This window comes from Larimichthys crocea, chromosome II (genome assembly GCF_000972845.2).
Source record: "Larimichthys crocea isolate SSNF chromosome II, L_crocea_2.0, whole genome shotgun sequence".
NCBI classification, from domain to species: Eukaryota; Metazoa; Chordata; class Actinopteri; family Sciaenidae; genus Larimichthys; species Larimichthys crocea.
The window spans coordinates 13310782-13337031 of record NC_040012.1 but is presented as its reverse complement, the minus strand read 5'-3'; the positions used below and the strand labels follow the sequence as shown (position 1 = coordinate 13337031).

The 26250-nt window shown below is 39.7% G+C and overlaps 1 protein-coding gene across 9 annotated transcripts in view; it reads left to right on the top strand.

The window, feature by feature from the left end:
- The first annotated feature begins 7904 nt into the window (after positions 1-7904).
- The window catches only part of kmt2cb (lysine (K)-specific methyltransferase 2Cb), a 62793-nt gene continuing 44447 nt past the window's right edge, over positions 7905-26250 (top strand). For 5 of the 9 annotated variants that reach the window (XM_027290132.1, XM_027290119.1, XM_027290137.1 and 2 more), the window contains exons 1-6: positions 7906-9205; positions 15931-16119; positions 21763-21851; positions 23614-23761; positions 24435-24641; positions 26096-26205. In XM_027290132.1, the coding sequence (XP_027145933.1) occupies positions 15932-16119; positions 21763-21851; positions 23614-23761; positions 24435-24641; positions 26096-26205 (742 nt within the window). In that variant the 5' untranslated portion in view covers positions 7906-9205; position 15931. Of the gene's footprint in view, positions 9216-15930; positions 16120-21762; positions 21852-23613; positions 23762-24434; positions 24642-26095; positions 26206-26250 lie in introns of all 9 variants that reach the window. The other 4 variants (XM_027290146.1, XM_027290148.1, XM_027290125.1 and 1 more) reach the window with 3 other exon arrangements.

The following is a 26250-nucleotide window of genomic DNA, read 5'->3' as shown; positions in this document are numbered from 1 at the left end:
CACTCTGCCTTGTCAACAGCCCGCTCCCGGGGCGACTGCTCCGCTAATTTAATGAGCGGTATCGAAAATTCGCGTGTTTTTTTTCTTTTTCGGCCGCTCAGGCGCCCCCCACGGAGACTGCGCCCTGGGCGGCTGCCCACATTGCCCATAGCTAAGACCGGCCCTGTCTGCAGCTGTACACTTCATCAACTCCTCTTCCTCTCTGTGGTTCTTTTCTTCTCTTGCTGTCTGTAGGCCTTTTTTTACATTGAGCCCTCCACCAATTAACTAAGCAATTAGCATTAGCATGTTCATGCTGATGTGCTATAGCGCTAGCTGCTCTGCTGTCTCTGTCTGTCATTTTAGACAGACAAGTTCAAATTAAGTGCCAATAACTGCTAAAATGGCCGCCACTCGGCTTCTGCCTGCTGGCTTCTGCAATTAGCATAGCCCCCATACATTATTACTGACACTGCTCAGCAAATTCAGTATTAATACAACAAGCTGTGTCATCATTGCCTTTTTAATGGGCTCTTATTTTGAAGGGACTCTTATTTTGAAAGCCTTCTGTCTTGTCTGTGTGTGTGCAAGTGTGTGTGTGCGTGCTTGTGTGGTCTTGTGTCTGTTAATGAGAGAGTTTTACAATGTCTTTTATTTTAATTGTGTGGTATTATTTCAAATTCCTACAAGTGGGGACGTTTTTAGTTCACTTTTAATAAACTTTATGCAATAAACCTGCAGTTTGGAGCAATTAAATGCTTGACCTTGGGGAGGGAGTAACAAAGTAAACAATGAAAGAAAGTAGTGAACATGAAATAGTAGTAAATAGACAGTTGTGACCATTTCGTCATACAAATATGCAGTGACTCATACGAGAGAGGACATGTTGTATCAAGATTCAGTGTTCATGAATATCCAGTTAGAGTTATCAAATATATATGGACCCCTTTATAATTTGTCTAAGGGGATCAATATCTCATTATGGAATCTGATTTGTCTCTTTAAGCACAATAAGAAAGTACATGTAACAGAGAATAAATCCAAGAGCAGCAAAATTACAGTTCAAATCATGTTTGATTATTATAATCATCATTAATGATAATCAATATGTTTTACTGATCAATACAGATCACCTCCTGATCTGTAAATCTACTCTTTTTACTTTTAAAGAATTTGTTCAACATTTTAAGAAATACATTTAGTCACTCTCTTGTAAAGAGTTAGATGAGAAACCTGGTCATTTAAACCCAAATAGACATGACAACTGAGCTAAAGGAGTATAAGCTCTACTACAGCTGGGAATTCATTCATAAACTGTTTATTGTTGTTGTTTTGTGACATAACACATTATCTATATGCTAATGCATAAACATCCTCTGCATGAAGTAGATAACAAGATAGGGTGGCCTCACCCTCATCTACGTCCACCCCCTCTCTACTGTCTCCTGCAAGGAATGACTGAGCCCTATATGTCAACAGGCTTTGGATCTCATCTAAAGCCCACCTCAATCTTTTCTGTCACATTCACTTCAATCCCCGATATGACTTGAGGACAGACCATCAGTTCTGGTGTCTCACGGCCCAGTACCCTTTCTCCCGGGTTTATATAGGAACTTGAGCCCTATGAATTCATCTCCTCTATTGCTGCAGCAAGCTTGAGAAATTCCATAAGACATTATCTGAGTCAGACAGCTGATTTATGGAGCAAAGAAGCTGCTTCATGGTGCCATGTGATCAAGTGAAAATTTCCAAGCTACAGGAGATAATGCTACACAAAATCATTTCATATCGAAGGTTTTCTTGTTTCGCAGTTTTCTTTACGAGTGAGCAAATCGCTGCAGAAGAGGCTACAATGTTGAAGGCTCATGTGGGATTGCAATAACACTGTTTGTCTCCTTATATCGAAAACAGCTGCGTGAAATGGAAAAACAACTTCTAATAACATATAATGAGGTGAAATAATCTCTGACCCAAGCAGCACAAGCTTTAGATGGCCTATTGTTCTCCTCTCCTCTGGGTATTCAGAGCAGAAACAGTGAAGTATCTCACCTTGGCTCATTGTAACACTACCAGGATTACTGTACCATCCTGTACAGTGCTTCGAGTGTCTCTGAGGAGTTAGAGTGCAGCAGAGAATCCAGGATATTAGAGAACTCTTAGAGTGCATACTAGTTTGAAGTGTAAGACAGAGCAGGGTGGGATTTAACCTTGGCTTTAATAAGGCCTCTTGGGTGTGCCTGTAAAGGAGTCCACTGTCTAGCAGTTCTTTGCTTTTTCAAAAGAAGTGGAGAGGAGCTAAGTCTCGCCTCAGTGGAATGGCAGGGAGAAAGGGACAGTTTGAGTAAAGGGGACAAAAGATGACAACACGGAGATGATGCAACAGAGAGGAATAGTGAAAGGCCTGAGTGTAATAAATAAAAATGTCACATTTTAGATTCTGGTCACATGTGTTCACCCTGTCGCATTAATCAATGATTTCTCAATGTGGAGCGAATCATGTTGTTAGAAGTGGATCAGAGGTTTTTTACTATTTTTGTATCCTTGGCGTTAAATAAACACTGGCTGAGAAAAACCTAATATAATAACAACTAAAGCATGGTGTATTGACCTGTCTGCTCATGCTTGTGTCCTACTTTGTCTATGTGCATGTGGCTGGGTACTTTAGTGATTCACAAGTCCAGTAAAAACACACTGTTAATGCCTCAATGTAAGTGGATGATGGGTGGTCCACATTGAACTGGGTGCTTTGCGTCTGCTCTGGGGTCATATCGTTGCATAAACATAAGTGGCTGGTTGCAGAGAGCTGACAGCATGGTCATGTTTTTTTCCCCACAAAGCACTGAAGCACAGCCGGCTCCTGGTTGGTAACTTTGATGATGCAACCGCTGAGTGCAAATGAAGGTTAAATAGAGAGATGCGGAAAACAGAATTTGATTTTTTTTCCCCTCTTTAATATGCAAAAGTGTCTTTGACAAACAAGTTGTGGTAGTTTGATCACAGGGTTAACACATTTCACAACTTCATTTTCTAATCTTCTTCCTCATGAGAGGGGTCTCTTTGTACTGGCCCCCCAGAGAGCTTTACATGAGACATGAATACCGAAAGCTGTTATGAGAATTTTTTGAAACTTTAGGATCAAGCGATCCCTCTTCATTGCTCCACTTATACCTGTGTGTTACTCAAAAGTGTCCCGTAAACTGCTGCTGCTTTTCTTCTTCACCCTGAAGAGAGAAAAAAGGAAACTCTGTCTTGTCTGTGCAAACCTGTTAATTTGATTTTGTCTGGCTCCTTGGATGTGAACGTCTTGGTTTCAGATATCACAGCCTGCTGACTGGTTTTATGACAACCACCCCTCCTTTATCCCCCTCTCTCTTTCTCTATCCTCTTCATTCTCTCAGCTCTTTGGATATATTCCCCTACGATTATAAATAGATTCTAATTAGCTCCTCCAGCCATGGGCAATAGAATTGTTCATCAAGTAGGGACTGCACTCTGAGGCCTTTATACATTAAAGCTTGTGCAAAAGTCAGAATAATGGCAAATCCCTACTCTGCTTCAATTAAAATTTCCCCCCTGCAAAGCAGGGATTCATTTTCTTATGTTATATCACTTCAAAAATAATTCTTCGGTGTAATCAATTTCATGGGTCAAAAGGACTATTTAGGTCAACCCAAACATATGACTGAAAGTCACACAGAGCTAAAGGACAGGAGGTGGTACAAAGTAATGAAACACAATATGCACAGCTTTTGAAATGAATGCAGTCAGTTATCAAGATATATACACATTGTGTTTTTAGGACTGCCTTACCTGATTGAAATGGGCCAGGGTCAGTACTTGACCCTCAGTCCACTCTGTGTCTCTGCATCATTTGGGTGATAATTAATAGACTGATTTTGACTTCTCTTTTACCAGTGTTTGTACTGTTCACTACACTGATTCTAATTTACCTACCTAAAACCTACATTTTTTTTTCAAACTTTCCACTTTACTAAAAGCTTGTCAAGACCAAAGACTTGATTTCTGAAGAAGAGACATACTCATTCTCTCCTTCTCCCTCATATACACTTTTCCAATTTTGCTTGTCTGATGTAATCCAATCAAACAAAGTCCTTCACAGAGTTTTGCTCTTAAAAATTGTAATTTCTGTTCTCTAGTTAGGCTGTGATGAGTAACAGTCATTAAAACTCCCTGTTGGCAGATGAAATTATGATGCAAATTTGTCCCTGAAATATTGAAACATTTTATCTCTTTGAAATAAAAGATTAAAACAAATCCCCTATCCTGAAGCCTTTTAAAGTTTGTGCACTCACATTGAGTTTAATTTTTTATAACATACTTAAGTTTTGAAATGTGTTCTGCATGTAACTAGAGAAAATAATAATTATCTGTCTGTGAAGTGAATTCATATGAGCTGAATTCTATAATACCTGATCATCTGCAGACAAAGAGCCCAGCCAGAATCTGGTTTCAAGTTTCTGCTCTATTATATTAATAATAATATCCATCTGCTCACCTGGCAGCTGTCTGTCCTGTTATTCTGCAACTATCTATACAGCTGCCTTTTGCCCTACCCTGAGCAGCATCAGCGCTTTGTCTCTAAAAGCCTCCTCTAAGAGATATGCAGGGAACCTGAAAAGAACGTCAGCTGTCAGCCTGAAACTCTGATGTTATCAGCAGTTTTATTCTTGTTGCAGGAGCAAAAGAAATCATCTAATAAAATAATAATCTAATGTTTCTTTTGACACCTTTAAATCCGACTATGTTATCTACATCCTTTATCAGTGAAGAGGGTTGCACATAATCGTCAACATACTGCATGTATGGCATGTTTTCAAATTACCATAAGGAAAACAACCAACAATGTAAACAGAAGGCAATTATTTTGTATATATAATAGCAGAGTAGTTACACTGCCTTTCAAGACCTAACACCCACATGATGGTTCGCATGGCTAGCAAAGTGTAGGTCATTAGCCTTGAAAAAGCCTATTTTATCTCCTACTCAGAGTGCTTTAGTATTTTCCTGAAAATGAGTCCTTAATGCTGATAGCCAAAGGGCATCAATTAAACTCAACAACTAGAAAAGAGCTCCTTAAGCATTTATCCACTCAGCATGTAATTGTATTTTATTTTGCTCAAATGACTTATTGTATTAAAACATGCTTATCTGCTAATAATTACACCAACTTACATCATAAATTTACACCATAGAGAGTCAGATGAGCATGAAAACAGTCTTAAACAGAAATATGTGCTTATAGGTTAAATATATTCAGTTGGGGTTACCTTCCACTAGGTGCCTGAACATCAGTCAACAGATGGTGAGGTGTAATAACATATTGTGTCAGGTCAGTAAAGACATATTGTATGCATTTTGAGTTTCTAAGCTGTCACAATCCTCTTGACAAGAGAGCTCATCTCATTTCCGAAATGTGAAATCTTAGTGAAATCTCTCACAACAGAAAATATTTAAGTAACAAACAGGTGAGCTAGATGAACAAACACAAAGAGAGATAGAAAGGAGGAATGTTGGTCAGGCAGAAAAACAGCAGACTGAATTTTTCATGTTCAACTGTAATGGGCAATTTGATCTGATTACTATTACGTGTGTTGTATAAAGTAGAGCCATGCTGCCCTCTGTCTGTAACATACCAACATGCTTCAACTCGAGAATCAGAATCAGCTTTGTTTGCCAAGTATGTGTTTGCACAGATGGAATTTGACTCCACCGGTTTAGAGTTGCTCTTTAAGTTGTAGATTTACACACAGTACAAAGAGCAATTTACAGAAATATAAAAATAGACATACAGCTAAAAACAAAGACAACAAAGATAAACATAAACATAAAGCTTCTATACCATATATACATAAATAGGTGAGAAAATAAGGTGTATAGAAATTCATAGAAAATGAAACAATGACCAGCAACACATGTATATACAAATCAAGTGCATGTGTACATGCTGTCTATGACAAAGGCCTACAATGATTTTTAATATAAATTAAAACAAATTGACTGAGGCAACTCTAGATAAGTCTATCTATATTAAGTTCCAGTATAAAACTTTTTTTTTTTAAATACAAGTATCCAGTCCCTTTAAATTTAGGTATACAGTCACCTTTGGTAGTAATTACCGTCTTGAGTCTTGGTCAGCAGGTCTGTATCAGAGTACAAGAGTATCACAGATACAACACTAAACAGCAGCTTCACGTGGGTCAAGTTAATTAGGTCAATGGTTAGTGGTGTAAACGTACACTAGCTCAAAGCTCATAATTTAGAAAGTGACACCAGTACGTACGGTTTCTCACGCGCTGACATCAAGCATCACTGCCGACCAAAAATGAGTCTTTTGATGCCACATGCATGCAATGGATACTTTTAGAAATGTCGATGAAGTCTACATAGTTACTTATGTTCCCTCCATATCATGAAGCAATGCTGATGATGAATTATTTGATGAATAAACAATTTTTATTTTTTTGCACATATTTCATTGATTTCCAAAGCAAAATAGCTGAAGTGGCAACTGAAGTTGCCCAGAAATCAAATTTAACTGACCACCAAACCCTTACTGACACTACATTTTACATCCAAAGACCCATCCTGCTCATTGACATATAGATTAATATACTTTGTTTATTTAAAATCCAAGTTTTACTGACATCATTCCTGTTAAACTTCAAAGATATTTTTTATTATTATATTTTTGGTTTGGTTTGTTCCCTCGTGTACTGTCAAGCATCTTATTAAGGTCTTATTAAGGAGGAACAACTTCAGTGCTGCATAGATTATATATGTCTCTGTAACTCTACTGGGGGGATGATGAATACCATTCCCACATTTGATGATCTGGTGGTGGTGGGTGGTGGTGAGTACTATCTAACACATCGCTCCCACATTTCTCATAGGTGTCCATTTGGGTTGAGATCCGATGACTGTAATGGCATAACATTCAAGAGCTCAGTCTGTGGGGACGTGGATGAGTCGGTGCAGTGTGTGGACTAGAAGATGCCAGTTCACCTCCTGGGCACTACAGAGCAAGGCACCGGACCTCTTAGTGTTCACAGCTCTGGCATCTCTCCATTAATGCAATATAGTAAAATAAAGTGATTCTCCAGATAATATTTATACTAGTGCCTTCTGCATTTATCATGTAAATGCATAATTTGTCAATCATCTGCATGCTGATATTTGCTTTGTTTGCAATGCCTCCAAATTATCAATATTGCTCTTTTATATGTATTTCTGGAAGGTTTTTAATACCCTGCAGCGCTGCAGCACTACAGCACTTTTAATTGTATTTATTTGTTATGTATCTGCACTTTGGGTACCGTAAAAAAAAACGTATAAACTTGATTGATTGATTGAATATTAATTACAATAATAATAATAAATTGCACTGTGTAACTTGTGTTATATGTGCCAGCAGAGGGAGCTCATGGTCTAGGAAAGTGGTGCAAAGGTTTACCATTGAAAGGGACAGGGCTGTGTTTATTTTTCCAGTTAATTTTCTCAGGGCTTCACTCGAAGAAACTCAATAAGTTGTAACTAAAACCGTCCCAGAAGAGCAAAATGCACGTAAATACGTAAACACCCACCGGCTACATTACATATTATGTGTAGCTGCTGGAAGCCGACCCCTGGGGGCTTTTCCGAAATTTAACCCCTGCGTGTACAGCATGTCTGCCAATTTGCAAAGCCTACCCTTATACTACCCAACACCCAACGCAAAGCCTGCACCAGCCTACGTGCGTGTGTGTGTGTGTGTGTGTGCAAGGGAGCGAAAGAAAGCAGGAAAGGGGGGACGTTGTCATGGGCTAGCCCGGTGGAGCTCCATGTAGTCGTGGTCTTATCTGAATGGATGCGAGCCTTGAACAACCACTACTGTACTCGCGTATTAAAGTTAATCCATCTGTGTGTTTCCTGTCCTTCTCCGGAGAAGGCTGACGACTATTGGAGTCACTACAGCTGCTGCTGCTGCTGCTGCTGCTGCTGGAGAAGATTTGCATGAGCTGGTTGGACAATCCCGCTCCCAAAGCCAGTCTCAAATCCAGGCTCCATCTTTTCGCGCCATCCTTAGCCATTATTTTATTTACCAAATGCCCATATCCCTCCGCAGGGTCAGAGAGTATTTTGAAGAAATTGTCAAACGATTTACGTGATATTTTCTTCATGTCTCGTTATCGATGTTATAAAACGCGTGTCACACTCGCGAAACATCCCTTTCACCACCGGCCACGCCGATTTGTAAAGATTTGAGTGCCGTTGTTGCGGTAGAGGGAGGCGGGACTAGTTTTTGAGGAGCCTAGAGGGGCTGTGCTACGGTGCCACTTATCATTAGATATGGCCACCGTTATAGAGTACACCGAAGCGTCATCTTCAACTTAATTTTTTTGTGATATTTCACAGTGATTTCGCTGCTCGGCCACTGTGGCAGGCGGGATGTGATTTCTGGCAAGCTGACGTTTGTTTTCACCTGTCTCGGGAGGCGGTTGTTACTGCGTGGCAGGCTGGCTTGCCGAGAGTCTCCTAACTGACTGGCCGCTTGGTCCCGCAGCTTGTCGATGCTGAAGAAAATAGAACCAGTTGCCAACCAAGCGGTCGGCAACCAACGTTCGCGTCGCGCGTCGCTGTACATTCGTTGAGGAGGATCCTCTGCGTTTAAAGTTGCCGTTTCACGGAGAGTTGACTTTTTTTTTTTTGTTTTTTTTTTCTGCTTTGCTTTGCTGCAAGCGCGCTTGGACTTCGGCTTTGATTTGTTTATACTGTTTAATGGTAAGAACATTTTTTTTTTTTTTTTTACTTGGGTGGCTAACACCAACTAGCTATATAAGCCGAACTCGTGCGACGACAGCTGTCATTGGAGAAAGGAAAGTGATCCCCCCCTCCACCACCACCTCCTTCTCCTCCTCCACCTCCTCCTCCGGTCCAAATGCGTGAGCCAGTGAAGCGGTTTTCTGTTGGATTTACATCATCTGCCTTTGCATCAAATGGGCAAAGTTGGGAATAACATTGCAACGTTGGGATACGATGATATGCGTGATGCATTTTTGAGAATCGCGGTGTTGCTTCATTGGAGAGAGGCTAGCTAGCTAAAAGATTAGCTCGCTAGCTAGCTGGGTGATTACAAAAAAAAAAAAAAAAAAAAAAAAAAAGTGCGACGTTTCATCCCTCAGTATTTTGGACATGAAGAGGATAATTCGCTATTCATAGGGGCTGGAAGGTAAGCCACGGTGAGATGTTAAATTTGTTTTATCGTGCAAGGCTTTGGTATTCACCTTGTGAAGTAAAGCTGAGCCAACATTATCCACCTCCAGTCTGATGTTGGGGGTTTGTCGCCGCCTTGGCTTTCATGACTCAGTCTATTCAACGGAACATTCAATAGAAAAAGGCTCAGAGGGTTTTTTTTTTTTTTTTTTTTTTGCTATATAACCGTAAATACAGAGCTGACGTTCACGGTTTACAACACCGCACACGGTCGACACACACACACACAACTAACGTTAGCCTGCAACGAAAAGCTGAAATAAAGGCTTACGTAATTGTATAAGGTATCATTTTCACTTTTTGTGGAGCATTGTAGTTCCCCAGAACAGTTCCGTTTCATTGAATAGACCGAGCCTTTGTGTGTGTGTGTGTGTGTGTGTGTGTGTGTGTGTGTGTGTGTGTGTGTGTTGGGCTCAGTTGTAAGTTGGCGTACATTAAAGCTACCCGTTAAGTTAGCCTTTTTATATCAAACATTAGGTGATTAGTTGCCTATAATGTTTGGTGTTTTGTTACAAGATGAGTTGGCCAACTAACTGCAACCATAGGTAACCTGTTTGCTATGTGAGCCCCCCCTCTCCTTTCAAAGTTGTATTAACAGGCTAATGTATCTCTAAGCCAATTAGCCACTGCCTGCTAATTTTGCTACATTTATTTCTGCTTTTTTTCCGGTCACCTTTAAACGATGTCAGTGTTTACTTTTTTTTTTTGTCTGTGGTCGCCAAAGATCAGGAGTTCAACACAACAGGCTAGCTATCGTTAGCTTGTGTGAAACTGCTTTGTGCCCAAGCTTTGAGTTAACAAAAGCTAACGTTAGCATCGCCTCCAATTGTGCCTGTGGTGGTCGTGACTGCCTTGCACTCACCGGATCCTAACACCCTCACATGCCCTAACAATCAACGTTATTTTTCGTTACTTTCACTTCAGGCTCACCTGGTTGTAAATCTGGTTTTAAAATGCTCCTTATCCAGCTAATTTTTTTGTTACATCACTGGTTACTTGCAGTTTTTTTTTTCCAAGGGGAACAGTGTAAGTCTCTGTTTGTCATCCAAGGATTTAAGCTCGGATTCATAGTTTCTGAATAATTGTACACACAGTCTACCCATTGTAATGACTAATATTTCTTGTGGTGTTTGGTGTTATTGGACCACCATCTGTCCATAGAGCCCGGAGGCTGGTGGAGGCCAATATACACATAAGAGAAAGAGATTTTTACCATCAGGAAAAAAACAGCATGACTAGTTCCCTATAGCAGCAATTAAAAAAAAAAATAACGTTAAAGACAACAGCACATTTATATAATATAAAGTTAGATGACATATCCCCTCAGCGTCAACATTACATTTTACAGATGTGCAATAAGTTGCACAGCATGTATTGTTATGCAGCAAATCCGGGCCACTGTAGTTTATAAACTGCTCTACTGCAAACCTGAAAATCAAGCAAAGTTGACTTTCTCATGACTCATCCATAGTCATAATGTAGTCTGATGTAATTGCATTGTGATACAGAAAAAACAAGCTGGTGAGATTTTTTCTTTTTTTTTGATTGCATTTATATTTCGTAAAAGGAGCAGTCAGTAATCAGTATTACTGTTGAGTGAAAACATGGCACTACTTTTGCTTTTTGAAAAAAGGATGTGGATAAAAATGGGGTACTCTGTCTTCCTTCTTTATTTTTAGGTTAATCCTGGAAATGTTAAGCGGTTGTTAAAAGCAGTAGTGTGATTCATCTTATCAAATGTTTACATTTTCACCATCAAGTGTAGTAAGTTGTATGTTTGACTGTATAATATTAGACGTCGCATGCAAAAAGGTTCGAGGGAGAAAATAAACATAAACTGAAACACAGCCGTCATATACACCAATATGGGCTTGTCAAACAGTTAACTATTAAGTTAGCAAACAGTGATCTGTTTACATGTCCAGTAACCCTAAACCAACATGTTTACTGTTACTCAATGTAAATTTAGTCTTGTCTTGTTTTTTTTGTTTGTTTGTTTGTTTTTTTTCCACCAACTGCTAGATACCCAAATGTATTAAACTGTTTATTAAAGGTCTTGGGAGGTCCTTGTGTACATTGGTCACATAGTAAAAGTAGCACAACAGCAGCAGCTGCAGTCAGCCATTGCTGTCTGAACTAGATGCATGCACAGTACTCCTGTGATATTAGTATTTTGACAGTGCTTTCATCCTGGAAAACAAAAAAAGATTATTTTTATTTATACAAACTTTTTAACGTGCAACAATTAAGCTGTCAGTGATGAGGAAAACACTCTGTGCTGCATCACTTCTATGCAGTACAGTCAAAGCACTGGCTTTTTGAGAGAGGCTTGACAAGACACACATGTGCAGGCAAAAACACTTTTCAAAACAACTTGTGCAACACATTAACAAACACGATAAAAACAAATTCAAATAAAAACCAGAATGAATGAGAAGCATAACAAATTCAGATGCTTTTGTACATCGCACAAGTGGTCACTGAATGGTTTAAACATCAAAATTAAACAAATCACACCCTGTGCTCTCTTACCAGGTCAACCCAGTTGAATACCATCTACCATCAGCAAAACATCAAATGAAGGAATATATTTTGTAAAAATTGTGTTCTCTCCTCCAGTTGAGTTCGAAAGACCAAGCAGAGCATTGAAACTGTTATGGCAACGCTTGGTGGACCAACATCTTATTATGACATGTTTATTATTATTTTCTTTTAAATTTGGCACCTATCTTTGGTTTTACTTGCAGTGGTGAGCTTTTCATAATGGAATTGCTTACTGTGAGAAATCCATAGGAAATGGCCAATAGTCAACATTAGGTGCGGTCTCTCATCATCATCATGTTGACATATCGTCTAACTGTAATTATGAGCAGCTGAGTGGGGAAAAATTGTTCACATCACCCTCCGACTTGTAATTCCAAGTTAGACCAGCCAAATTTCTGACACCGCAGATATCCCCCACTTTGTGTAAAGAACTATAGACATTTAACAAACTTATGGCAGAATTAATGCAAATGCACTATCTCAGTTGCATCAACATAAAATCCAATCTGGTTTCACTTGGGAGCAAACTGCTACACAGGCCCAACAAAAATAGTAATTTTGGCTATTTATTCTGCATGGCTTCCAAGTTAACACTAGGCATAGCCACCTTGGAATGGTCCATTAATGCTCCTAAGTTGGAATAAGGGTTGTTTTTTAGGCCAGCCATTGACCAGAGATTTTCCTAGACGACTAGCTAGGAACTAGTTGATGATATTATTTTTTATACACTCAATGAAAATATATATGCAGCAATTGTTTCGTTGTTTTCCATTCCAGTTATTGCATTGGTGTTCCTTGGACTCCAGTGTGACACATATCCTTTACAAAGAGTTAATGAGGTTGTTGATTGTGGCCTATGGATTGTTGGCCCACTCCTCTTCAATGGCTGTACCAACATGTAGGAAATGGGCATTCTAAGCAAACATAGTATTCAGTAATACCTGTGACCCATTTGACCATCCTTCAAATACCTATCATGACCCATCACTACTGAGTTGCTGGATATTGGCAGGAATTGGAACACACTGTCGTACACACCGATCCAGAGTACCCAGACATGCTCAATGGGTGACATGTCGGATGAGTATGCAGGCCATGCAAGAACTGGGATATTTTCAGCTCCCACAAATTGTGACGGATCCTTGCAACATGGGGCTTTCCATTAACATATCGCTGCATGAGGCGATGGGCTTCAGGAACGAGTAACTGTATCTGTATGCGTTTAAATTGCGCATGGGTTTGTTGTCTGCAGCTTGTACTGGCCCATACCATAACCCTACTGCCACTGTGCTGAGAAAGAATGTAAAACATAAATTTTACAAGTGCGTACAAGAAGTGAGCTGCATGTAAACGACAGTGGTAATGGCAAAAGCGGTAATGATTCTCAATGTATCAGGAAAAACCAGCAAAGAGAACAGTTTCTTTATTTCAACATAGTATAACATAGGTCTAACATTTACAATATTTATCAAATAAACAGAAACACTTTTTGAATTTTATTTTGTACTTGCCAAGTGAAATATTAGTCAATAGAAAAATACTGTGCATTCCCACTGGTGCAGTAACAGCAAACTCTGAAATGTGTGTCAAATCTGGCTCTTATGATTTTTTTTTTCTGTGAGTAACCGACCAATGGAAACTCGGTTAACTAAGTATTCTCATTGACAGAGTCAAAAAGCAAAGTGACCTTTTGAAGACACATTTCAGAGTTATGCAGGACGGAAACCATTGTGGAAAAGAAAGCAGTGTGTTTCCCCACCAACAAGAAGTCGACTGAAAATGAGTTTTTAAAGGCAGATAATAATTACAATTGTTTGGAGCAGGAAAAGTTGATAGCCAATTAATCCTGAACCCTGATATTATGATGGATGTAAAATGGTGATGTGTAGTTGTGGTTTGACTAGGAGCTAGGGTACTAGTCAGAGAGAGTCTGACAAAGATAGAAATTTTAGTTATGTACCAGTCAACCCATGTCTTTCAGTACATGACCCCGTAACAATCACTAACAACCAGGTTTTTCAAAAGACACCAGCAGACAATAAAAAGCACAAAACACACAAAGATTTGAAGTCCACCTCAGTGTATTATGCAGTCAATGCATAATACAAAAGCCACAGTTCAACTAACAATAAATGAATCCTTCTGTCAACAAAAAAAAAAGAAAACCCTCCTCTTTGGGATTTCAGGATTTCAGGAAGCAGACAAAAATACTCAGCCTGAGACTCAACACACAACCACTGGCCAACGAAAACAATCCCAAGTGATGCCTCTTGCGTCTAATAGACAAGCTTAGGCACCTCCAGAGTTGCCTCCTGTAGTCCAGCCAGTGCTCTGCTGTCAGCTCCCTAACTATGAATTACAGCCTTTTTGGCTTGTTGCCAGGGTTTGGCAAACTTACGGACGATCACACTCAGGATATATTAAGCCTCTTCCAATGGTAAGTAGATGCGCCCTTTTTGGTTTAAAAAAAAAAAAGCCAGTGTAGATAATCCCTTAGTTGACTGGTGTTTGGCCGATCCCCACGGTTATGCCCCTGCATGAATGAAGGAGGCTGTTCGGCCTTTGGCCACTAGTAGAACCAAGTTTCGCCAACAACGATAGGTTGTACAGCGTTCCATTGGTGCAGATTCATCTGCCAAAATGATGCATCGATCAACCATCTATAGAATCAGTGGCTGAAAATGCAATGCAGTTCAAAGACTTTTTTTTTTTTTGTAAAGGCGGTGATTTTGTGGTTTCCTTTTAACCACAAGAACTCACTCATGTGGTCCACAACACTTTGTCACTGAACTTGTAAGGAATAGATAAGTGTTAGACATACATAGATCATTAAAATGTAGAGCAGTCACACTGTTAAAACAAGAAAAAAACATAAACCATTCCTCAATTTTCCTTTTTCCCCAATGATCTAATGGAAGAAATGCTTGTATCTGTTCAGATATCTGATTGGACTAGGGTATGTGAGAGGGGTGAGTGTAAAACGTGACAATTTTTAAAAAAGCAGGAGTGTTTTCTGTCACTTTAGGGCACAATTACGTCTCATGAGCAAGCTGTGAATAAATGTTTTGTCTGGCTATATTTGTAGGAATTTGACTGCTGGAGTGTTTTTGTGTTTTTTGGATGCAAATAGCCAATGGATATTTTTACGCCGACTGTACAGTCATTCAAACTGCTTTAAAAGCTCACCAGGTTATTTTCCACTAGACCCTTTCTTTTTTGCTTTTACCACTGTACATGAATGAAGTTTGGAAATACAGCGAAAGATAACCATGAATTTTCGAATGTTTTCAACAAGAGTGAGCTTGTGGACACGTCTTTGCCTGAGTTCATGCTAGGGGTGGGCGGTATGATGATGATAATCTTTCACAGTATAGGATTTTTTTATAGCCCAATATTGCTATATAATATGATATATGATTTCTAGGTAAATGTGGATCAAAATGTTCATTTTTGATGTTTCCAGTGAATCTAATTTTTTTTTCTCCTTTTTTCTTTGTTCACTGATTTTGCACCATTTCTGACAATGGCCTAATTAACCCAGAGAAATTAAAGGCATAGATACATCGGTAAAATGGCATAGGATGATCTTTAGCTCGGTATACAGTCATTTCACCATCTCTGCTGTTTGCCTTTGTTTCAACAGTGCACTCATGCCACCTCATTTCTCCTCACAATATAATATGCAACTAAAGGGCAGCATTCCCCATATTTACCATTGAGCGGTTTGTAGTGGGTTTTCTTTCAGTGGGTGGGTTGCAGCAAATGGAAAACCCGGAGTGGCTGGATGTGGAGTGATGACAGAATGCAATGAGTAAGAAGTGGAAATTGCTACCACTCCTGCTCACATCAGCAAAAGCTGAGTTGATGAACATTTCTATGCTCAGAGTTGGATATTTTTCAATCTTAGGTGAAATGCAGGGATTGTGGGGGAAGGGAAAACGGTAATGCACCCCAGGCAAATAAACTGTATCCAAGATGATTCACTCCCATTGTGTATGATCAGAACTGGATTTCTTTCACGACTAAGAGAATGCACGGGGGTTCAACTCTCTCAAAATTTGAAATGTTGAGTTAATTTTCCAAACTTACTGTGTAACACCTATCATCATCTCATCTTTCTTGCATTTCTTTTTTCAGAATGTCATCAGAGGATAAGACTGTGGAACCCTCTGACCAGGGACCCTCACCGCCCTCAAGCAGTGTAGGGGCCACATCCACAGGAAGCCCTGCCCACGCAGACAAGCGACCACGTGGCAGGCCACGCAAGGATGCTGCTCCTATCCTACCCCAGGCCCCACCCTCATTTACATCTAAGAACAGAAAGAAGTAAGTTTTTATCTTTGACATCCAATGTAATCTCTTTGTATTTTAATGCCAGGTGGTGCTGCCAATATAATGGAGACTTAAAAATAAGTCTCCATTATCATGTGGCAAGATGCTAGGTCCATTATATTCTGTCCCCTCTTTTGTCCATTAGATATAAGAGTAGGCATGGTGCATCTGAACCATTAAGATGGCCCATTCATGTATGCAGTCATGAAGACACTTTACCTAAAATGAATGAATTAATTGAACCTTGTGCATGACCCACAAAGATATGAGAGACAGGTATCCATCAAACTGATTTATCATGACATTTTAAATATAGTTGTGGTCACTCTTTGATTACCATAACCTACAATAAACTGTAGGTCAACAAAACTTGCTTAGATTTAAAACATTTTATTGTTAAATAGTCAAGTAAACAAAGAAGTATCTTTTAAAATGTCTCTGTGTTTGAATGGAAAATCTCAAAAACCAATTGCTAGTTCAAAACGCGTCATGTCCTGGTCATTTAACTAGTAACGGCTAAAGATTTTTAATGAAAATCATTGTCATATAGGAGTATCAACAGTTCAAAGGCAAGCTTAAAAAGCTTGTTTTCAGGTAACGCCAGCACAGAAATGTCTTGTGAAGTATTGTCCCGGCTTCCTTGTGACTTCCATAGCAACATAATGCAGCTTAGACCTATGCTCTGTAATATAATGCCTGCAGGGTTCTTAACTCTCTCCTTAGTGTCCTCTCAATCAATCATAATACCCTGCTCCCAATGAATCGTTTAATCTGCAAGCATCCAGTTAATGCCACAGAGGAAGGATGAACTGGGACAGACTTGAATCGCTTCATGTTAATGAACTGGTCAAGAACGTACCATCATCAGAAATGTGTTTTTCTTCATCTTCTACTGTTCTTACAGCTATTTATATTGTTGCAATGGTTGCCATAATCAGAAGTAAAACTAGTTGCTTATAGGGTTGCAGAGCTAAAATAATTACAGCTATCTTTGCTCAATATTGATACACAATTATACATCCCATCTTAGATTTCATTGAAATAGATCCACTGCACCTCAAGAAACCTCTACAGTGAGTTAATTTTGACTAACTCAGTGATCAGCTTTGTGGACAGACCTTCAGCCAATTCAGTATACCCTAATTTGTGATCTCACTATTGGTCATGGCAAATGGGTGACTGGTTGACATTACCTGTTTGGCAGATTAGAAAACCAAACCATAGTGACTGTTGTAGGGTAATAGGTGACACACTAATCTCAATTACATGCACTTGAGAGCACAACAGCTTAACAGAGCTGTGAATTAATTATCTGCAAAGAACAATCTTGTGTTCAGACCAACTGGCTTCCACCTCTGATGGAAATGAGCAGTGTGTATAAATATTAAAATTACCCATGTTAAGTGTTAAAAGCCAGTTTGCTTGTGACAAAGGAGGATGTGTCAGAAATCGCTCTTGTAGACCTGGTTGTTGGAATTTACTAGATTTGCCCACGCTCCATCTGCTAATGAATCCATTTCAGAGCAGCACGATCCTTACCGGGTTTTCCAGCCAGCACCGTGCTAGCTGGGACTACTTACCACAGCATTATTTTCACCTTTTCCTTTTTTTCTCTCTCTCTCTCTCTCTCTCTCTCGCTCTCTCTCCCTGTGGTGGGACTGTGGGGGGGATAAGTTGTGCAGGGTATGGGGTTGAATGTTAGTCTTGAGCATTTTGTCAGTGAAATAACTGACTGTGTCAGTGCTGAAATTTGATGCCTTTAGTGTAGTTATATATAATTACAGCTGAATGTTGTTTAGCAGTCTAGGTAAAGACGTCACCACCAGCAGCTACTTTGTGTATATGCATCGGATTGTGTGGTTTTGGATGAAAATGTCACACAGAGCTAATTTCTGTTTCTGATTTGCCTTCTGGAATGAAAAAACTACTTGAATGTCATTAGCTGCGTACGATAAAAAGAGCCTGCTGCGAACATGTAAAGGAAACCCTGCAAGACAGACTCGAAACATTTGTATCTCTGCGGCTGTAAACTCATTTAACTGGGTTTAGACTGTAGCCTGTAGTTTTACATATTTCTATTTCTTTCTCATACTAACCAGGAGAAGTATCATACAGAAAATGCATATAATTAGTCTTATCAGACATACTTTTTACTTCCATCTTTACAAGCTCCTCTTGAAAGCAGTAATACACTGAACAAAGACCTTAAAAAAATGAGTAAATCTTTGAATTTTAATAAGAGTAAATTTTGGAAAATTTTGCAAATACAATTCCAATTCAAGACTGAAAATTATTATTGTTGTTGGAAATTATCTTGTGCCCCATGCTCATATCTCTAAAAGACATTAAGGCAGCCCTTCTTTGGCTCAGCAATTACTGTTTGCACCTTCACAGCTGTTAGCCGTTAGAGTTTGTTTCCACCTTATTAAGATATTTATGTTTGACTCGGGCTTATAGGTAATTAAGTTTAAGCCAAGGTTTGCTAGAGGCCTCTTCTGTCATTCTTAGGTTTTAGGGTTGCTCCTTATCTTGATATGGAAGTCATTTAGAGGGAGGGGTTGATTTGGCATCTAGCCATTTGTGATTTTTCTCTCCAGTGGCACTGAAAATTACCCCTCACCCCCACCCCCCAATCACTGCATCTCCTCCCTCACTGCCAAGCCACTGTATCCTCCCGAGTTACCCCTGAGACATGCTGCTCTCATTTGGCCTGCGTTTGCTCTCCCCACTTAGCATGCTAACAATTGATGTTGCTATTTAATTTGTATCCATGACAATTATCCCCTCCACATGGAGCTTCCAAGATTAGTTTAACAGAGCTCCCATTGGAGGATGCTGACACTGACAGATCTCTCCATACTGTACGTAACAGAGAGTCGTGTGTGTGTGTGTGTGTGTGCGTGCGTGTATGTGTGTGCGTGTGCGTGTGTGCATCTGTATGAGTTGGCACACCGGCATATGGAAGTCTGATATGCTGACGGAGCACATTCAGTAAGATATGGAAAGGCTTCACTTTCTGTATAATGGATAGGTTTTTTTTTTTTTCTTGTTTCAAAATAGTGATGGCGTCTTTTAATGAGATGACGGGGAGAAGTGGTGAAAAGGCTAAGTTTACATTTAACATGACACTCAAGAGAGAAAATCTTTGAAAAGGAGCGGTAATGAGATATTTTTGGGTCACTCAACAGGAGGTAGACATGTGAGAAGGGATATCCCGATAAGTTTTTTTTTTTTTTTTTTTTTTTTTTTTGCCTTAGATCTCAGTCCAGTCCTTTTTTAATAATGAATATTTGCCAGTCCACAGTTCTGATCCAGTACTTCTACGTCTTCCTTCAAACCACATCTGCAAAGTACAGTCGAATTTACTACTGTACAATATGTCCGACACCTCAATAGCTCTGCATTGAAATATATAACTAGATATAAAGCTTTGGTTGGATGGTTTTATATATTTTGAATTGTGTCCATCATTATGTGTGTTGAGTGTTGGTCGCCTGCACACTTAAGTTTTACTGCATTTTTCAGCTATCTTTGCAACATATTGTGCCATGGTTCACTTGCTTGCTACATTGTGCGTTAGGAATGTTTTGTAGTGTTTTACCAGGGCACAAAGCTTCTAAAACGAAATTTAAAAAAAGTCAGCATTGCTCCAGGTTTATCACAAAATTATTCATAAATTGATGGGGCTGGGTATTCTTTAACACTACTGCCAGTACAATACCTACTTTTGGTACTGTTACCAAAATGGTAGTTTTACTAAAATATTTCTCAAAAGGTAAATTATTATTTTTTTTCAACAAAATTCATTTTAACATTTAAAATAAGAAGCCAAAGTTTTCAAACGAAAGTGACTCCCAAAAAAACATCCAAAATTGCCATAATTAATATTTTTACAAGGAAATTTTCTTATTAAAGAATATATAAACAACATTAACAATGTGACCAGACACTAGGTCAATGCTGATGAGGTTTGGAAATGTTTTTAAGTTATGTTTCGTACATGCCCACCTGTAAACAGCTGTACTATACTAATAACACGGTTATTATTTGGTTCATCAAGCGTAGTTCACCAATTTGGACCAAAATGCGTACACCCACCCCTAAAGTAAGTAATAAATTGTATCTAGCTTCATATAACTAATTTATTTTTAAAAAGAAACAGTTGAGGCCAATACTGATTACTCAGGACATGTTCATGAGTTTTCACTTAAATGCAGTGAGGTTCTTATGAACAGTGTTTTGTAAAGAGCGTTTTCTTTTGCTTTTAAAACTAAATCAAACAACCTTAATGATTTTAAGTGCTGTGTTGGGTTTTTAAGATATTTCTTTGGTTTTTATACATTGTATTTTGCAAATAGGCCTTTCAAAAATGTGTTGTATATGACTTGCAGCTTGCCAATGACGACTTTCTTTGCATTAGTCAGTGAAAAATGAAACGTTGGAGCGTTGACCTTTTCACAAACCCGCTGTTCTGAAAACGTAACCATCACCCTATTTCTAATGTATCAACGTACATACATACCCAGCTGTGACGCATCTAACCAAAACCCCAAGTAGAGACAGACCAAGCCTTATTTTTAGAGGTTCAGTGTGCTTTCTCTTACTCTCAAATACGTAGTTTCCTGTCAACATACTGTATAGAATAGCTGTTGATTATATATGATAAAAGGTTGTAGCTTTGTCATTTTTAAAATATTTTTCTTGATGGGCTCGACCATCTATTCAGAGATTTATCTCTGTGTCTGTAATCCATGGTAATTCTTTCCCATATGGAGTAATCATTAAAACGGTGATTGATATTGTAGCTTTCACTTAAAGCACCATAATAATGAAATGTGCTGTGTTTTTACAACAAAAAAGACTAACATGTTTTCAATGTTTACAAAGATGTAAATTTAATTATCGTTGTTGTGTACACTCCGCATCATCGGTTTTGTTCAAAGCCTCCATAAACAATGCCCATTTTATTGGGATGCGACATAAACCCCAGTCATGAGTGATTGCATAAAACAATACGTCTCCCCGATACCAAACATTAGTCATGCACATTCATGATGAGATATTTGTTTTTGCTGTCTTAAATTACACAGCTATTAGCATATAATAAGTAATGTCTGTATTGTGATTTGAAATTCAATTACAACATGTTCAGTTGAGTCGTTATCCCTCAGGGGGGCTATCAATGATGAAGGTATTTGTTCCATGTCACTCTGAAGATGAACACACACATTTCAGTTATGGTGTATAAGCAATAATAAATGTGGCTTCGTTATCATGCTGCATAACCCTACATATACGATGTTACATTAAAACCATTAGTGTCTTTTTTTTTTTTTTTTTTTTTTTTAATTTCCAATCTGAATCACATTGCTATCCCAATTGGCCTGCCTCCATCTTTAAACTCCACATACTACCAGTCTGTACTGTACAACCCCCCACTACCACCCTTCCGCCTTGCCCAGCGGCTTGAGTGCCTCCATTAAAAATCAGTGACAGCTGTGACTATATTTAACTAATTCATGACCGCACCACCACCCCCATCCTCCTCTGAGGCAAACCCAGGCACTTTTTTTTTTCTTGTCTTGTTCTTTTTCGCTGCCTTTTATTTATTTGTTTGTGTCTCTTCCTTCACCCTAGGGGTCGCACCAGAGGGAGGGTTGTTGTGGATGAGGAGGACAGCATGGATGGGACTGAGATAACAGAGTCCATAGGCCCTCAGGACACAGGTGAGACTTCACATTTCCCTTTTTTTTGATCCATTATGTACACACTGGTTATGTAGGGAGTGATATATGACTTGAACTTGCTCATCCAGGCAGCCTCATGCAGAGAGTGCTTCAAATGGGTATTTCAGTAGAGGTAGAGGAGTCTCCCTCTCCTGGAGAAGGATGGATGAGAGCTTTTTTTTCTGGCACCCCATGCTTCTACTTCAGGACTATAATTGAAAGGGTTTAGCTTGAGCTGTGAAGCTGCAGTGGGTGTGTATTTTTTTTTCCTCCCCTTACTGCTTCCATCTTTCCTTCTGCTCCGAGATTGGCATTGAGGTGCATCGGGAAAGAGCCCAAGGCTAATGCCCTCTAAAAGCTTTTTAAAATCCCATCAGTCTCTCCAGACCCATTTATGTGCTTTTTTATGTGTGTACATCACATCATGTGACCATGCCTCCCATTCTCATACGTCTCAGTGCCGCCCTGTTTCTGTGCCGGAGATATTGGGGGGATGAAATTCTGCCTGTGGCTATCTTTACTTTTACTAGCAGTGGTTACATATTACATAAACTATAGGTGATTATTAAGTGTTTTTAGAGCATTTCAACAAAATGTTGTTGCTATTTTTGTTTTGAAAGAACAGAGCATGCACTTGAGTTTTGCCTTTTCAGTCTGCCACTGTGTCTGCTAAAACCATAGTGGTTCCCTCGGCAGTCTGTCTGCCTCCAGGCTTATGTCAAAATGAACTATATAGCCTCCATACAGACTCGTCCTTAAAGCGAGGTGTGTCTGCACAGCTGAGGTCAACCAGAGTATATCTGTGCAGTGAAAAGGTCAAAACACGGGCTTAAAATGACCCTCAATTTGTGTCATTGTACAACGTAACTGAAATGTTTTACACAAACCACACAATTACGCACATGTGTGCCTTGAAAATTGCAGCATAGTGACGTATTAAATGCTTAGCAGAATAACAAGCGTAATTGTTCAAATTTAGTTAGAAAAAAACAAAGAGGATATTCAATTTCCAACACGTCACTCTCATCCCGAGACCATAAGAAGTCTTACACAGGTATGTTCGGTTATTAGGAGGTAATGAGCTTGAATTTGTCCTTGTGTAATTCCATTGGATGACACTGAATCATTGCCGTATTAGCCTAATTACATCTCAATGAAACGTTAATAAAAATTTTGCATGGCCCAAAGTCTCAGTGAGAGATACGTTTGGGAGTTGTTTTATTTGATTAGCCCAGTGAATTGAGCCCTTTTTTTTTTTTCTTTTTTTGGAATTTAGATCAAACACGCTCATTATGGCAACAAAATTACGTGTAGTTGTATTTTAGGCAAAATCTTCCCCGGTAATATTAAACCCTTCTTCTTGAGACAATTTGTCACGCCGTGATTCTTTTTTTCTTTTTTTCCCCCTTTCTCCATTGTTGTTGCCATTCTGTACACGAGCTTGATGTTCCCAGTGGGTTTACTGTAATCAGCGCTTGAGCATATGGTCCCCATATTTTACCATCCATCTCACTAATAAAGGCTGTGTTTCTGACCTGGAGGAAACTGACTAGAATACAATCAACCTGCCCTGTGACAGCTTGTATCTGTCAGAGGCTGCATGCTGACAGTCATAATTGGCAATGAATTGAAGAGCACCTAATAACATGGAGGCGAATGTTGAATGGGCAGCAATCTCACAAATGCTCCGGAGGGATTTAATGCACTGTCATTTCTTACTAACTAATGATTTTATTTATTTATTTGTTTTTGGTACCATCAGAAATGCCAATCCAGCCAGTGGAAACCATGGACGTGGTGAACACTGAGGTGCCAGAGGAGGACAAGCCCTCTTCCCCTCTGGCCCAGAGCCCTCCAGCTGAGAGTTCAGCAGGACCATCTGTCCCAGCGAGTAAAGAAGTTAAAAGCAGGTTAGAACCACTAAACCTACCCTGAACCGTAACTGTTTGAGAAATCAAGATCCTTGTGTTTATACGAACGTTTACAAGTGTAAGCCGTAGTATGCAATTGTGCAATGTGTCATGCTGTTAGCCTTGCTGTGTACACATGCACGGATGAACTGAAATAGAGTCATCAGCTGATAGAGGCAGCGCTCACCTCCCAGGTGCCACTCTGTAAAAGGTTGTAATCAATCTCACGGCCTGTCTTTGCTATCGACGTTAGTGATGGAGAGCAGACGAGCAGCATCTCCTGGGACCTTATTAACAAGGCCGTCTTATCCCTTTAAAAACGTGATAAATATTTACCATCCATGTTATTTACCAACTTTCCAGCCATTATTTTATCTTCGTATTTCTTTACTGTGCTCTCTCCAAAGTCCTTTTCTCACACAAAATCTTCTTTTGCTTACTATTACATTTAATCTTATAGGTACATGTGAGAAAAGGTGCTTGTATACTATGTGTTTTTATTGAGTGGTTTATTTTATAAATAAATGTGTAGACAGTGTGTGTTTCTGCCTCACAAATAAACCGTTGCCAGAAGAACGAGGCCTTAATTCATTGTGACATCCGTGGCACTGTATTAATTCACAGTAGGTATATATAATTAAACACCCCTTTCCACCCATTTTCTTTGTTTCAGTGAGCGTCTCTGTGCCTTCTGTTACTGCGGTGGTCGTAGCCTGCTGGGTCAGGGGGATCTGCAAGTATTCAGCACCACTCCTCAGCTTGAAGCACTCTTAAGCCACAAGGGTGGAGGAGGCTCGACGAGCGATAGCGGTGATGGTGATAAAACCACTCAGCCAAAAATGGCCGGAGAGACCACCTCAGGACAGAGGGAAAAGTCAAAGTAAGTAGGCCTGGCAGACACGGTCCTTATAAATGTTTTGGCTGACGGTTTTGGCCACAACAGTAAAGTTATCTGTGATGAGTTCCTGTTGGAAGAAATCAAAATTTGCTTAGGGTTTTTGTTTCTGTGCAAACTGGATACTGGTGGAGAAATGACTGATGGCTTGTTGTCTTAATTGTGACCAAATTTTTAGCTGTTGACCAAAAAAATGTCTTCTTCAATTTTGGGTGAAATTACATGTTCCCCTTTTCCCAGAAAACAGTAAGCACCATCACCACACTGGTTAATAGATGGCCACATACTTCTACATACATGTTTACCCATGCACGAGCATAGGCAAACACACAAACCTCACAAGCTAAAGGGCTTCTTTCCGTTAGCAGGTTGTGTTGTCATCCTGCATTTGAAGCCTAAATTATCACTTTGTCTCAGCAGTCAGTGTCCCCGGGCCCAGGGATGCCTCATCAGGTGTAGGGTGCATATGAACCTTTGCTGTGTGTGTGTGTCACATATTTTTACACTGTGCCAACAAAAGACCCTCATCGGACTCTTTTGGACGGCTGCCTAATTTGTTTTGGTCCTTTGGAAGCAGTTGGGGCGTCTCTGGGCTCCCGGTGACGTAATGGGCAGTGGGAGCAATATCGGTCTGGCAGCATGCCAAGCCAACCAAAAGCTGTTGTGCTGTTGCCATGTGATTGGTCATTGGGGCCATTCCTTAGTTGTGCCACACAGGCACAGGAGGGAGCATAGGGCAGGAGGAGAAATCGTATATTGATTTGTCAGAGGAGCAGAGCTGGTGGACTTTGAGAAAGCAGGGGGGGGGGGGAATTTGAGAAAGCAGGAGAAGATCATTTCATAATTGGTGATGAAACTTTTTGTTCTACAAACAATAAGCTGTCAAGGCTGTTTGTCATGAGTGTGCCATCAGGCTTCCAGAAACCAGTCTCTTGATTTTGGCCGTTGGTTTGTTTACTGGAACTTAAGTCCTTTTTAAATGCTAATGCTCCCTCTCCACATTTTCCGCATGCTATGCAGCTCACTAGTGCAAGCCAGGGACTCGGGGAAACGCATCCTTTTCAACAGATTTTATGAGACAGAACAGCCAGCCTCTTGTGCACGCACCAAACAAGATGGCCCTCTTCCTCCTCCTCCTCCTCCTCCTCCTCCTCCTCCTCCTCCTCTTCTCCTCCCTCCTCCCCCACAGCTTTGTTTTTGCTCTCTAACATTTTTCCCCCAGCTCATTCTCTCGGTCTTCATCTCTCTGCTTTTGTAAAAACTGCACATCGTCCACTACCTTTATGCCTCTACTCTTGATACATTCCTAAATTGATTCAGACTGTCTTTCTCTTGCATTGCATATCTTAAAGCTGGCTTAAAAACAAAACAAAAAAACAACAACAAAAAAAAAAAACCCTGTGCTGACCCGGTTTCTCTGCAAACCTCTTTTGTTCTAGTGGGTCTGAAAACTCCGAGGAAGAACCAGACCCAGCCAGTCGATTTTGGGATGAGCTTTCTCATGTCGGCCTTCCACAAGATCTTAATGTCCAGTCTCTCTTTGAGTCAGGTAAGATCAATAGACACTTTTACTTAGATTTTTTTTTTACCAGGG